Genomic DNA, 15,041 nt, shown 5'->3' with positions numbered 1-15,041 from the left:
CGGAGGGGGGTCCCGGAGGCGACCGCGCCTGGCGAGGGGACAGTCGACCACAAAGCGCGCTTTGTTCTGCGCTCCCCCCCGGAGCTGGAACCAATGGATTGGCAGCAGCTGAGGTCATCTGTCAGGCAGGGCCTGGGGTCAGGCCGGGGAAAGGGGCCTCCAGCTCGGATGTGCTGATGGGCCCTGGAGTCCCCATGTGGGGCGGAGCCAGCGGGAGTACCAAAGCAGGTTGCTGCCGGCTTCCGGACTCACGGTATCCTCTGCACAACTGGGGAGATCATGTCTTCCCTATCTAACTCTCTGGACTAGCGTGGGATGCCGCGGGGGCTGGGGGTGCTGCTCCCGGAGATGCTGGCAACCTCCCTTCCTGTCTGTGGAAGGGGAGAGTCCGCTGGCCACAGGAAGTGGATGTGGTGTGGAACATCCAGCATGTAATTTGGAAGGCAGAATGAAGTCTTACAGCACACATCCAGTCCAGGGCAGCCATGGCCTCTCCTAAGGTCCCCTTTGACCTGGATGCCAGATCCAACCTGCGCTGGCAGGTGGTGCTGGCCACACCTGAGCCCAAAACCCCACTGGGGACTCTTGGTTTTGGTGCCCTTGGGTTGAGGGTAGCAGTGCTGAAGCCATCTAGACACTTCTGACTGGAGGCTGGTCAGGGTTGAGAGCCCTCTAGTCACTAAAGAACCAGAATCCGCCAAGTTTGGTGTGGCACACACGCCTTTAACCCCAACACTTGGGAGGCACAGGTAGGAGGATCACTATGAGTTCGAGACCACCCAGAGACTACGTAGTGAATTCCAGGTCAGCTCGGGCTAGAGTGAGATCCTATACAAACAAACAAACAACCCGAATCCATTCAGTCCTTCATTCACTGTCACATTGAGTCTGCACAGCTCTGCGCCCCACTCTGAGCATGCGCAGGATGTCAGGGATGGATATAGGGTCCCTGTCTGCTGCTAAGATTCAGGGAGTCCCGGAAAGTGCCCCAAATGTCAACGTGTATTTTTCTAGGGGAAGGGCTTACAGCTTTCTTTGGTTCTCAGTCATATTCATGACCCACAAAGGGTGAAGATGCATGGACTGGAGCGTGGGCAGGCTCCTCTGCTGGAGACGGCACTTGGAACAGCCCCTCTGGAGGTTTGAGAAGTCATATCACCAGGCTGTTCTGTTCCTTGGTGTGCAGCCCAGAGAGCACAGCATGGGGTTGGGAGGACTGCACAGTAGCAAATGGCTGGTGACTCCCAAATACCCCCGAGCGGGACAATGGCTAATACAGTTATGTTACCTTCGTGCCCTGGAACATCCTGAAGCAATGAAAAAGAATGGCAGAATTTATTCACTCAAGAGCTGTTTAAGGAACACCCGCTATGTGCCAGGCACCCATCTCAGCACTTAGCCCTGGGTAACAAGCAAGGCAGTTCAAGTCCTGCTGAGCTTTGAGTCCCACTGGGCAAGGCAGGTGCAGAAGAGAACGTCCGAGCATGAGGGAGGCCATGAAGAAAATAAAACTAGGGAACAGTGGGGTAGGAGAAGACCCTGCGAAGAAGAGATGGTGGTCCAGGGAGCAGCGAGCATGTGAGGATGGTGAGGGAAGAGCACAGCTACCAGAGAAGTCAGCGGCAGGTGCCAAGGGAGAAGAGCAACCTACTAGTAGTGTGGAAAAGAAGACACTGTGAGCTGTCTCTGTTACAATGTCAGGCAGAATTCTGGCACATAACAAATTCACAAAGGTTATTATCAAAGGGCAAAGCAACAGCCAGAGTGAGGACTCAGGATGGGCTTCAACTTGTCCTTGGTATTTTTAAAATATTTTATTTATTTGAGAGAGAGAGAGGCAGATAAAGAGAAAGAAAAATGGATGTGCCAGGGCCTCCAGCCACTGCAAACGAACTCCAGATACAAGCACCACCTTGTGCATCTGGCTTATGTAGGTACTAGGGAATAGAACCTGGGTTCTTTGGCTTTGCAGGCAAGCACCTTAACCACTAAGCCATCTCTCCAGCTCTCAGTATTTTAATTTTAAATATTTAATGATTTATCTGGTGATTTTAAATTTTTTATTTATCTATTTATTTATTTTGTTTTTCAAGGTAGGGTCTCACTCTAGCCCAAGCTGACCTGGAATTCACTATGTAGTCTCCAGGTGGCCTTGAACTCATGGCAATATTCCTACCACTGCCTCCCAAATGCTGGGATTAAAGACATGCGCCAACACACCCAGTTTATCTGCTGTTTTTTTTTTTTTTTTAGATGCTTATATGCCATTCGTATTTCTTCCTCTGAGAATGCTCCATAGCCCATTTTTTGACTGGCTTGTTTGATTCCTTATTATTTAACTTTTTGAGTTCTTTGTATATCCTAGATATTAATCCTCTATCAGATATATAGCTGGTGAAGATTTTTTCCCATTCTTTTTTTTTTTTTTTTTTTTTTTTTTTGAGAGCGACAGACACAGAGAGAAAGACAGATAGAGGGAGAATGAGAGAATGGGCGCGCCAGGGCTTCCAGCCTCTGCAAACGAACTCCAGACGCGTGCGCCCCCTTGTGCATCTGGCTAACGTGGGACCTGGGGAGCCGAGCCTCGAACCGGGGTCCTTAGGCTTCACAGGCAAGCGCTTAACCGCTAAGCCATCTCTCCAGCCCATGTTTTTGGTTTTTGTTTATTTGTTTGTTTTGTGTTTTTGAGGTAGGGTTTTACACTAGCCCAGGCTGACCTGGAACTCACTATGTAGTGTCAGGATGGCCTTGAACTTACAGCAATCTTCCTACCTTTGCCCCTGAGTGCTGGGATTAAAGGCGTGTGCCACCATGCCTGGCTGGAGTATTTTTGTTTGTTTGTTTTAACTCAATGCAGGATGCAGTTTTGTCTCACAAATAAGAGAGAGAAAATCAGCAATAGTGCAAGAAAAAAAGGGAAGTATTTTTTTAATCTCTTTTTTACCACCTTATGCATCTGGCTTATGTGGGTACTGGGGATTCAAACCTGGGTTCTCAAGCTTCACAGGCAAGTGTCTTAACTGATGAGCCATCTCTCCAGCCCCACCCCTTTTTTTTTAAATCAGAGGAGAGTGAGCAATTGAGAGAGAGAGAGAGAACTGGTGTGCCAGGGCCTCAGCCACTGCAATCGAACACCAGACATGGGTGCCATCTTGGGTGCATGTGCATGCTTGTAGCACTTTGTGTGTCTGGCTTATGTGGGACCTGGAGAGTCAAACATGAGTCCTTGGGTTTTGCAGGCAAGTGCCTTTATGATTAAACATTTTAGCATTTTTTAGACAGTTTCACTGTGTATCCCAGACTAGTCTTAAACTTGCAATCCTCCTGCCTCAGCCTCCTGAGTGATTACAGGGCATTACACGCAGTGCCACCACACCCAGGTTAATGGTTAATTTTAATGTGGACTATGTATGTGAGTGTGTGTGTGTGTATGTGTGTGTGTGGTTCCAGGACTTTGAGGGATCTCAGAGGTCCCTTCGCACTCATTTTCATTGGCTCTATATTCTTGGAGCAGGGAAGAGGATAGATAGATCATAGGAATCCAGAAGAGGTACATGGCCCAGCTTGGAGAGATCCAGAATCTTCTTGGAGGTGCCTCCTGTGGAGGAGCCCAGCTTCCCTGGATGCAGACACAGGCCCAGAGAGGCCCTGATGTCTGCAAAGTAGAAAGCAAGACAGGATACGCAGAACCTGAACTCGACTCTAGCCAGGTCTTCTCGGCTTCTGGCGAGTCATCCCTCCCTCAACCTGGCCCTCCCACCCAGATCCTTCTCTCATCAGCAGCTCTGCTCTGGAGACAAGTAAGCAGCGCCACCTGCTGGTACAGAGGAGATGCAGCCCAGTCCTCATTGACAGCCACCAGCAGGTCACACCCTTCAAAATCATCTTTCTGTCTCCCATTCTGCTTCTCTTCCTCACAACCTCCTTTTTCCCCAACTATGTAGGCAATTGCTCTACCACCCCCTTTCTATTTCTTAATATTTTTGTTTACTTTCACGTCTGTGTGACAGAGAGACAGGGAGAGGAGGAAGAGGGAGAGGGAGAAAGCATGAACACACAAGGGCCTCTTGCCACTGCAAACTCACTCCAGATGCATGTGCCCACTTTGTGCATCTGGCTTTACAAGGGTACTGGGGAATTGAACCAGGGACTTTTGGCTCTGCTAGCAAGCACCTTTAACTGTTGAGCTATCTCTCCAGCCCCCTTTTCTATTTGGATATGATGTTTTACTAACTTGCCCAAGCTGGCCTCAAACTGGAACCCTTTTGCCTCAGCCTTCTAAGCGCTGAGATTACAGGCATGGACCATTACTCCTGGCTCTCACCTCCTGGTTTTGTGTGTGTGGTGGTGGTGGGTTGGTCATATGAGTACCACAGTGCATGTGCAGAAAGAGGTCAGACAACTTTGGGGACTTGGTCCTTACCTTTCACTTTGTTTGAGTGAGGGTATCTTTTTCTTGTTAATTTTTTTAAAAAATATTTTATTTCTGGGGCTGGAGAGATGGCTTAGTGGTTAAGGCATTTGCCTGCAAAGCCAAAGGACCATGGTTCAATTCCCCAGGACCCACATGAGCCAGATGCACAAGATGGCACATGTGTCTGGAGTTCATTTGCTGTGGCTGGAAGCCCTGGTGTGCCCATTCTCTCCCCCCCCCCTCAAATAAATAAAATAAAATTTAAAAAAAGAAAGAAAATATTTTATTTCTATTTATTTGAGAGACACAGAGAGAAAGAGAAGCAGATAAAGAGAATGTGTGTGCCAGGGCCTCCAGCCTCTGCAGAGAAAAACTCCAGACACATGTGCCATCTTGTGCATCTGGCTGACATGGGTCCTGGGGAATCAAACCCAGTTCCTTTGGCTTTTGCAGGCAAATGCCTTATCCACTAAGCTATCTCTCCAGTTCTGAGGCAGGGTCTCTTGTTTTCCTGATCCATTTGTCAGGCTAGCTGTTCCAGGAGCTTCTGGGAAATTCTCCTGTCTCCTCGTCCTATCAGTGGGCTGGGATTACAGAAGCCCATTAGGGCTTTTCATACTAAGGCTTCAGAGGCCAATTTTCTCCACAAAGCCACCTCCCAACCCCTAGATCCTCTTCTTAACCAAATCAGCCCATGCCTCCACTCCAGGATCTTATTCCTCCTCCCTAAGACCGCCTGCTCCACCTTCTCTGAAAGAAGGATCCCCTTCCTGATGGGGGTGACTATCCACACCTACTCATTGCAGTGGGCACACTCCTTACTGGAGACAGACAGAACAGCACTTTCCAAGCACCTCTTTCTCTTTCCTGACCCTTGCCACAAAATTAGGAATGCACAGTCCATTTGGCAGCTTAGAGACTTGCCCAAGCTGGTTCCAGATTTCCTGGCTCAGATGGAGGACCCAGCACTTTTAAAGGCCCATGATGAGATCTGAAGAAGGGGTCCAACTATGCTCACCGAGCAGCTGAAGCTGCCCCCAGAACTTCTAGAAATGCGCATCCCCAGAGCCCAGAACTGCTGAAATGGTTGGTGGAGCCCAGCAAGTGGGTCCAAGAACCAGAGACACTGGCAAGAATCCACAGCATTTTTTTTTAAATTAAATAAACTTATCTTGGAATGACTTTAGATTTACAAAGTTATATAGTACAAACAGTTCCCCTACATTCTTCACCCAGGCCACCCAAATAGTGTAACTGCCTAAACCAATTTAAAAATAGCTAATATCCCATCTTTAAAAATCCTGCTGATGTGCTAATGTCCCTGTTTTTCTTCCAAGATCCAATGCAAGACACCACATTGGATTTTGTCCCTTTTCAACTTTCTTCCCTGGGACACTTGGTGGGAAAGCTGTTGTCCTTGCTATAGAGCTGGGGAAACTGAGGCTTGAAAATGTCAAATGTCTGAGCTTCCTGAGGGCCTCAGGAGCAAGGCTCACTTCACTGCTCCTGCCTCTGCCTCTGCCTGGCCCCCAGGACTCTTGGCTTGCAGAAACCCCTCTGGAATGTCCCACCTGCCCACCCTACCCCACTAGTGCAAATAGAGATGCCCTTGCCAGAGGGGCCACCTGGCCCTTGAAGACAACCAGCCCCTTTTCCTAAACTGAGCAAGATGAGGCCCTGTGGGTGTGAGTGCATATGCCTGGGAGTATGAAATAAATAGTGTTATTTGCCCGCTGAAACTTATTTGTGATGGAGGTCTTGGCAGTTACTCTCACTAAAAGCTGCAGGTTCTCATCCCTTGAATTTGGGTATAGAACTTAGCAGTGGTGATGATGTCCTAGCCCCAGAGTTCAAAAAAAGTCCTGTAACTTCTATTCTTACTCTCTTTAAACCCTAGGACACCATAAGAAGCCCAAGCCAACTAGTAAGAGCCATAGGAAAGATAACCAAGGGGGGTTGGAGAGATGGCTTAGTAGTTAAGACATTTGCCTTCAAAGCCTAAAGTCCCAGGTTCAATTCCCTAGTACCCACATAAGCCAGATGTACAAGGGGACACATGAATCTGGAGTTTGTTTGCAGTGGCTGGGGGCCCTGGCATGCCTCTTTTTGCTTGCAAATGAATAAAAAAAAACTTTTTTAAAGAAAGATAAGCTGGGCATGGTGGCACACGTCTTTAATCCCAGAATTCAGAAGGCAGAGGTAAGAGAATCACCCTGATACTACATAGTGAAGTCCAGGTCAGCCTGGGTTAGAGTGAGACCCTACCAAAAAAAAAAGAAAAAAAAAAAAGATAACCAAGAGTATCCACTAACATTTGCCATTTAAGTGAGGAAAGCTATTCTAGGCCAGCCAGGCCCAGCTGAGGTGGCATAACTGTGACCCTGTGAGTGAGCCCAGGCAATACCAGGAGGGCTGCCCAGATGCCAGCTCAAAGCGCCAGTCCACAGGATTGTGAGTAAATGAATAATGTTTTAGCTGCTTATGTTTAAGGATGGCTTATTGTGCTTTCTACAGTTTCCCTTTTCTCCTGGTGATGTTGCTAGCCAGGGGATGGAATATGACGCTGATGCTCAGCTGAGACAATTCTGTTTCCTAATGCCTTTGCTGCTCTGAGCGGCAAAGGTGGCTAGCATAGACGTGAAACCTAACTGGACACATGCAGAGAATGGAATCCAGCCCTCTCAAAGCGGCTCTCCCGTCCAGTAGAGGTTAACAGGGCCAATGGCTCAGCTCCACCCACCGCCTGCTTTCTTCAGGCGTGACTCCCGGAGATACAGCAGCCATCTTGTGACCATGAGGTAAGAAGCAAGGAAGGAAGGAAGCGCTGGGAAGATGGCTTCGTGGTTAAAGGCACTTGCTTGCGAACCTACTGCTGGGGTTCAGTTCCCAAACCGCCCGAGTAGGCCAGCCATAGAAAGTGCCAGAAGTCACAGGGTCGGGAACTTGCTTGCAGTGGCAAGAGGCTCTGGCACGCGTGCACACACACACACGTGTGCACACACACACACAAATGCATACATGTGCAAAGAAATACATTAAAAACATTTTTTTTTCAAAAAAAAAAGTCTAAAGGATCTGAGAGAGGAAGCCCTATGTTAGCTGAGTGGTGGGAGCTGTACCATGTTAGCCATCTGTTTCCAGAATTCAGGCCACACAGGAAATAAGCCTCTTGTTTAAGCTTCTTCTTATTACTTAGCCCGTGTAGCAATAGGATGGCCTAAAGGCCAAAAAGGAGCAAGTGCCTGTCCTTGGGACCTTGGAATGTGCAAGACATGGTTCTCCAAACCCATCACCTTCCTCATTTCCTCCTTCAGTGACGAGGCCAGGATCCCATTTTCACACACATTGGAAGACTTGTGCTAAATAGTGTTCAGCATGAGTTGTGGGCCTGGTGGCTAATGCAGGGGGTATCAAGAGTCAGATCCCATCCCCAGGTGTAAAGAGAATGCATCCTGGCTACACCTTTTGTCCTGTTCAGTCCGCTGGGGGCCAGGTGTGTCTTCTGGGCCCTGAAAAGTGGTGGGGGGAATAACAGGTGACCAGGAAGCTGCTACTGCAAATCCGGTGTGGACGCGCCAAGGTATACCCTCAGGTCTGAGAGGGTGGACCGGACTAGCTTGGCAGGGATGGTTTCTCGTTGCAGCTGCTGGTAGGCCGCGTGGCGGTGGCAACCCCCAAAGGAGTAGAAGTAGTCTCCGCCCTGGGCCCCTTTGATCCAGAGGACGTCAATGGGGGGCACGCTGTCTGGGTCCTCCTGGAAGGGAGGGACATGGGGGAGTTAGCACGGCATTGTGCCTGAAAGTTTGCCAACCCACGTGGAGCGCCCCCAGGGAGTGGCGGCTGTGAGTTAGCCACAAGTTCTGCAAGCTTGCACACCAGCCCTAGAGTGTCTGCAGCAGGAGAGTGGCAGAGGCTGCCAATGAGGAGCCTCCCCCGAGACAGGTGCAGAGCATTTATGGACACCTTCCTGAACAGAACGCCTGCCTGCCTGCACTGGATACCATGTAGCCAGGAGACTGGGACAGCCTCACCTTCACGGAAGGCAGATCTGAGGGGTCTGGTGAAGGGTGGGTTGAGGGCAAGAGAAAAGGAATACGGGAAGCAATTTCCTGAAAGTCGTGGAGCAACCAGGCACAGAGAGGGATGTCTTCTGAGAAGGGAGAATCTGGGCCGGGTGTCGGCTGAGCTAGCTAAAAAGACTGCAGAGTGGGACCCATTCTAGGAGCCTCTGTAGCTGCCCCACAGATGCATGGGTCCAGATGTCCCAGAAATGAGTACGCCCAGCAGGGACAAGGCAGGGCTCTAAGACCTGGTAACTCCCAATTTGAATTGTGGCTCTCTGCAGAGCAAAGAGGGGTGTGCAGGAGTGCTTCCTGTTCCTAGCCAGCAGGGTGGCATGAAGGACAGTGGCTTCAAAGGAGACATGGCCAGGGGCAGTCATGCCCAGCAGGCCCTGGGCAGGAGGCTGGAGACATGAAGAGTGGTCCCTAAGGATGCCCACTTCCTAATCCTTAAGGCCAGTGAATCTACTGCCATACAGCATTAAAGGGGGACTATTGGGGATACCCAGCAGGTTGAATGTAAGCACCAGGGTCCTGGAAAGTGGAAGGAAGTGGCAGAAAAGGTGAGAGTGACTGGACGTGGCAAGGGCTCCAGCTGATGCCAGTGCTTTCAAGATAAGGAAGAGACCCTGAGCCAGGGGAGATGAGGCTGCAGGAACAGGGAAGTACATTCTCTCCTGGGGTCTCTGGAAAACAGCCCTGTTGGCCTCTTATTTTACCCCAGTAAGACTACTTTTGAAGTTGGCATGAAGGTACCGATCTGTAATCCCAGCACCTAGGAAGCTGAAGTAGAGGACTGTGAGTCTGAGGGCAGCCTGGGCTACATAGTGAGTTTCAAGCTAGCCTGGGCAATAGAGTGAGACCCTGTCTCACAAAAGGGGGGTAGGGGCATGGAATGTGGGACTTCTCAAACAAACAATACATGTGTCACATGTGCTGGTTTTTCAGCCATAAAGTTTATGGTAGTATCACAGTGGTGGTAAGAAAAAAACAACAAACAATTCAAATATCCACTGTCCAAGTTGGAAAACATGGACAGGCCTTTGCCCTCACAGAGCCTATAGTTCCAGTACGGAAGAGACAGTCGTCCAAACAAATCATTAAAACCCTGTGAGCTGCATAAGTGGGCATCCGAGTGGCTGTGAAGTCACAGGAGGTTCCTAAACCTGTAGAGTGGGTGTAGACACTTAACAGGAACACAGGAGGATGAAGGAGTTAAGAGGCAATAAAGAGATGAAAGGGGGCTGGAGAGATGGCTTAGCAGTTAAGCGCTTGCCTGTGAAGCTTAAAAACCCCGGTTCGAGGCTCAATTCCCCAGGGCTTATGTTAAGCCAGATGCACAAGGGGGCGCACGTGTCTGGAATTCGTTTGCAGTGGCTGGAGGCCCTGACGCGCCCATTCTCTCTCTCTCTCTCTCTCTCTCTGCCTCTTTCTCTCTCTGTCTCTGTCACTCTCAAATAAAAATGAACATAAAAAATATTTTTAAAAAAAGAGATTAAAGGGTTGGGGTGAAGCTCAGTGGTAGTTTCATGCCTAGCATGCAAAAGGCTCTGGGTTTAGTCCTACACCACACACACACACACACACACACACACACACACACACACACACAGTGTGAAAAGGCCCAGGGTACAGACTAGCATTCGAGGACGGATCCCCGTGCCACAGGGCCGGGCCCATGCCTGTGCGGAGAGAGCAGTCAAGAAGATGACAAGGTTCCAGTTCCTGTGGAGCTCATGAAGACAGCGGACATCGATGACATAAATAACACACACTATAATTTCTAGCGGACATAAGTGGAGCACAGAGACGCGCCTCAACTAAGGAGAGCTAGAACCCAGGCGTCAGAGCAGGGTGGTCAGGAAGTGGAGACCTAGGTGAGCACAGCTGGCGGTAGCTCCAGGAAGTGGCGACAGACATCCAAGGGCTGTAACGGGTCTTGGGTACCCACAGCTTCAGGGTCTGGGAGAAGGGGCAGTAAGTCATGTGGACCTAACTTGACACAAATGTTCAGTGTCATCGACCCCCAATCTCCAGTTCCTGCCAGGACCCTCCCCAGTGATGCACTCACTCTTGTCCTCTCCCACTTCCTGTTCAAAGAAAGGATCTTGGTGTGCTGGCCTTGCAGCTGGCGGGTGGGACCAGGCTGCATGAGTGTGAATTCTCACTGCCACCTTCTAAGTGCTTGGTCTTGATCAAGTTGCTTAAACCTTCCTGTACCTCAGCTTCCCCACCTAGAAAGGAGGGACAACAGCTAGGAGGCCTAAATCAGCTCGGGGTGCAAAGGCCACCTGTATGGCGCATTACAGATGACCATTTTCGGGACCTAGTTTATTCCAATCCCCTTGCCCGCTCAAGTGAAGAGCCCGAGGCCCAGGGAGGCCGGGCCACTTGCTCAAGGTCACACGGCGGCGGAGGCTGAGCTCCGGAAGGCCCTGGAACCGGTCTGGCACGCACCCCATCCCCTCCGACTCCGGCAGCAGGTCGGCCCGCCTTCCCGGAGCTCACCTGGATCGTGTTTACGAGACTCTGCACCTTGGCCGGGTCCAGCACCGAAGGCAGCGGCCGGATGAGCACGCTCATTGGTACGTTGTGCACCGCGTCGATGCAGCCCGAGTGAATGCTGCCGCCCTGAGCGCCGCCGCCGCCGCCGCTCGGCCCTGGCCCCTCGTGCGCCCCTCGGCCCGCGCCCACCCGGCCCAGCGCTCCGCCCGCGCGTAACCCCATCGCCCCCGCCGGGAGCCAGAGCGCCGCCCGCCGGCTTTAACCTGGACCGGGCTGTACCACCGCGCAGGCCGGCGGGGGCGGCGGGCGGCGCGCTTCTCCTCCGCATCTGCTCGCCGGGCGCGCGTGGCTCCCCCGTCCGCTAGGGGCGCCCTGCTGCCCCCTCCATCGGCGTGCCGAATGGAAGCGCCCGGAGACTGACTCAGGGTGAGTGTGCAGGTCGCCGGGCGGGGAGGAGCTGGTGACGCTCGGTATGCGGTGACTCAGGCCCGCGGGGGTGGAGATGACCTGCCGAGCGAGGATGAGTAGGCAAAACCCAGCCGTGGGAACTGGGGGACCCCCGTGGCTGTGTGCGGAAAGCGGTGCCCACTTGCTGTCAAGTAGGAATGCGGCACGGGGCGCAACGCTGAGCGTGTGCGGTGACTTTATTAAACCTCGGTGCAATCCTGCTGCTGGGAACGCTGGACCCAACCAGTCTCTCAGTTTGCAGAGGGGGAAACGGAAGGACAGGGAAGTTTAGGTGACTTGCCCAAAGTTGCAGAATTAGTGAGTGGGTTGATCCGGGGTTCGAGTCTGCATCCACTCTCACTCCCTGGGCCCAGCGACAGGAATTGCTGACCATATGTGGGTCTGCCCTGAAGTTCCACACAGTCCCACAGGATCATTGCCACCGGTCCAGGAAGTGGGTGTGGTTTCAGAAGGACCTCCCTAAGTAGGCCAACTAAAAATGAACCGTCTTCTGACCACGCCGCATGTGCACAGCCGGAGCAACCACGCGGGGCCTCTCCCTGTGGTGGTCTCAGCTTCTTCCTAGCATGCCGGCTGGTTTCCAAAACTGAGGGCTCTGAGAGAACCGGTTGGGGACGTGATACTTTCCCAAGCCAGTTTGCATGTCACAGGGCATCGTTTCTACCCTATTCTAGTTGGGGAGTTGACACAAGCCTGCCCAGGTGCAAGGGAAGGGGACATAGGTGACATCGCTTGGTGGGAATGGCAGCAAGCTTCTAAAACAGCTCATAGGTTGGGAGATACTGTTGTGACCACTGCTGGGTGACAGTGACACTAGGAGGTGACCCTGAAAAGTGCTGGGGAAGGAGACATGCCAGTAAGGGGCGCTGATGAGGAGGTGAGCTTGAACAACTGGGGCTTGTGCCTGTTGGGGGCTCTGAAGAGCCATCCTCGCATCTCCACTATCCATTTGGAGATAGGAGCCCTGCCTCCTGCCTCTCGCTGGTGAAGGTGGTCTGAGTCTTTGGCCTTTCCTGGCTGCCCTGTTCTAGAATGGAGCAGGTGTCTGGGGACCCAGAGGCATGCAGCCGTCTGCTGATGGTGACCTGAGAGGGGTCAAAGTGCAGGACACCAATAAATTACTTTCCTCGCCAAACTGGCTGGAGTCCATATTGGAAGCTTGCCAGTAACCTGCTCCCGGTTGTTCCTCCCCCTGCTGGTGGGCCTGGGGGTGGTGCAGACCCTTGTCGTTCTGTTGGACAGAGAACCTTGTACATAAGGTGTTCAGATATGCAGGGACTTTCCAGTCTAACACAGTGACATTCATGTTGAAGTCCTTTTCTTCCTAATCGTCTCTGCCGTTCCTCCAGCTTGAGTGGCAGGCCACTGTTGAGTTGATTCACACCCCCAAGCCCCTGTTCGTTTCCCAACTCCTCATACTCCTGTTGCCCTCTCATTTTTCTTTTCCATCTTTGGTACCCGTTGAACATTTCCTTGGGGTCCTGAGGCAGCTTTGCACGCCCATTTCCTTCTCTCCATAATTACAGATGACTACCTAACTCCATCCTTTGTCCATAATGAGAGAAAGACTTTATACCAGTGGTGATGACATTAAATCCTTTCTCCAGTCAGTCTTTTAAAAAATATTTATTTGAGAGACAGAAAGAGACAGAGAGAGAAAGAAAATGAATGAGTGCTCCAGGGCCTCTAGCCACTGCAAATGAACTCCAGACACATGAACCCCCTTGTGTATCTGTCTTGTGTGGGTCCTGGGGAATCAAACCTGGGTCCTGGGCTGGAGAGATGCACAAGGGGGCACACGTGTCTGGAGTTCGTTTGCAGTGGCTAGAGACCCTGGTGTGCCCATTCTCTCTCCCTCTCTCTATCTGCATCTTTCTCTCTCTGTCGCTCTCAAATAAATAAAAATAACAAAAAAATTAAAAAAAAAAAAGAATGGGTGTGGATCCTGTCATCCATCAGGATGACTGCAATGGGCTTAAAAGGGACAGTCAGCCACCTTCTGGGGGTCAGCCTTCTTGAGCCTCCTGTGCGTGGCTTATGTGGGTGGGCAAATGCGGGGCAAATGAGGTTTGTGGATGAGAGATGAGTGTTGTCAAGAGAAGGATCTAACAGAGGCCTGGGTGTGAGTATCCTTCAATGTCGGCTGTAGCTGTGCTGGAAAGTTCTGCAGAAGCTCAGGCACCCAGCACTGACAGCTCACAGTCCAGGGGCCCTGTGTCTCCTACATATTATGACCTGGGAGAGCTCTGCTCACACAGACCACATGCCATTGCTGGAGCGCCTGTGGCGGACAGGAGCACACTAGTCTTTCATTGTCACGGTGGGTGATTTGGAGAAGTGTTACAGACCATGTGGATCTTTCTGGACCCGTCTCAGAGATCAGTAGTAGCTAGTCTATTATTGATGCAGCAGGGGCCTTACCAGTGTACCCCTGTCCCTTCCTGCACTCTCTTCTTCTGGCAGCCTTCTGTACAGGCAACTGGCGTTTGAGCCTCGGCTTTTGCCATTGAGAAGCCAGACTAAGGCTAGGGGGTCAGTGACACTGGGCCATCTCCTGTGGGTCTGCACCCTGTCTGGTATGAGGTGTGTGATCTGGGGGCAGTCACCATTAGTGCCTCACTTTTCTAATCTGCAAAATGGACAGAATTCACCGGCTTGCTGGAAGATGTTAGATAATATTCTTAGACCACTGTGCTGCATCATGGAAAGTCTCAGGAAATAGTCACAATTTATTTATTTGAGAGTGAGTATGGGTACATCAGGCAAACACACTCCCTATGAATGTGTCATATTGTGCATCTGGCTTTACATGAGTACTGGGGAATCAAACCCAGGCTGGCAAGCTTTTTAAGCAAGTACCTTTATCCACTGAGCCATCTCTCCAGCCCCTAGTTACATCTTAGATTAACTGCATCTGTTTTTTAAATATATATGTGTGTGTGTGTGTGTATGTATTTACTTATAGAAGCAGATAGAGAGAGAACGGGTACACCAGGGCCTCTAGCCACTGCAAATGAACTCCAGACGCATGTAACACCTTGTACATCTGGTGTTATGTGGGTCCTGAGGAATTGAACTCAGGTCGTCAGGCTTTGCAGGCAAGTGCCTTCACTACTGAGCCATCTCGCCAGCCCTAACATCTCTTAATTTATATTTGTATTTATTTTGAGAGAGAGAATGGGCATGCCAGGGCCTCTTGCTGCTGCAAACAAACTCAATGCATGCACCATTTCATGCATCTGGTTTTATGTGGGTATTGAGGAATTAAACTCAGGTTTCCAGGTTTTGCAAGCAAGCACCTTTAACTGCTGAACCATCTCTCCAGCCCAACAACATCTCTTGCAGGTCTTTCTGTATCTGCCTCTGCATTTCCACACTATCTCCATTTTTCCATGTCTTAGCCCAAGATTTCCCCCACTCATTATGTAGCTTGGGCTGGCCTTGAACTTGAGAACCTCCCACCTTAGCCAACGGAGTACTGTGATAACGTGTGAGATCGCTGGATTGGGCTTAGTCCAGACTTTTGTTTGCCAGAGAGAATTCACTTCATGAAGCCAGGGCTATGCAGCTGCTCCCCTGCGTGAGGTGAACTG

The 15,041-nt window shown here is 51.0% G+C and overlaps 1 protein-coding gene across 1 annotated transcript; it reads right to left on the bottom strand.

Annotated features, from left to right (window-relative positions):
- Window positions 1–7,581: 7,581 nt before the first annotated feature.
- Window positions 7,582–11,202, bottom strand: Srxn1 (sulfiredoxin 1). Its single transcript, XM_004668049.2, has 2 exons — window positions 10,984–11,202; window positions 7,582–8,168 (listed from the first exon to the last, which is right to left on the bottom strand). Exons 1-2 carry the CDS (start codon window positions 11,200–11,202, stop codon window positions 7,965–7,967), a joined length of 423 nt encoding a protein of 140 aa, XP_004668106.2. The 3' UTR covers window positions 7,582–7,964.
- Window positions 11,203–15,041: the final 3,839 nt, after the last annotated feature.

Source organism: Jaculus jaculus, chromosome 8 (assembly GCF_020740685.1).
Source record: "Jaculus jaculus isolate mJacJac1 chromosome 8, mJacJac1.mat.Y.cur, whole genome shotgun sequence".
In the NCBI taxonomy this organism is placed as follows: Eukaryota; Metazoa; Chordata; class Mammalia; order Rodentia; family Dipodidae; genus Jaculus; species Jaculus jaculus.
The sequence above is the reverse complement of the archived record's forward strand: the minus strand, read 5'-3'. Positions and strand labels throughout refer to the sequence as shown.

Bases quoted from the DNA above. Each gene is read 5' to 3' on its own strand.
- Srxn1 (XM_004668049.2), bottom strand. From the start codon at position 11,202: ATGGGGTTACGCGCGGGCGGAGCGCTGGGCCGGGTGGGCGCGGGCCGA. The intron at 8,169-10,983 runs GTGAGCTCCGGG...CCTCCCTTCCAG, and splicing joins GTCTCGTAAACACGATCCAG to GAGGACCCAGACAGCGTGCC.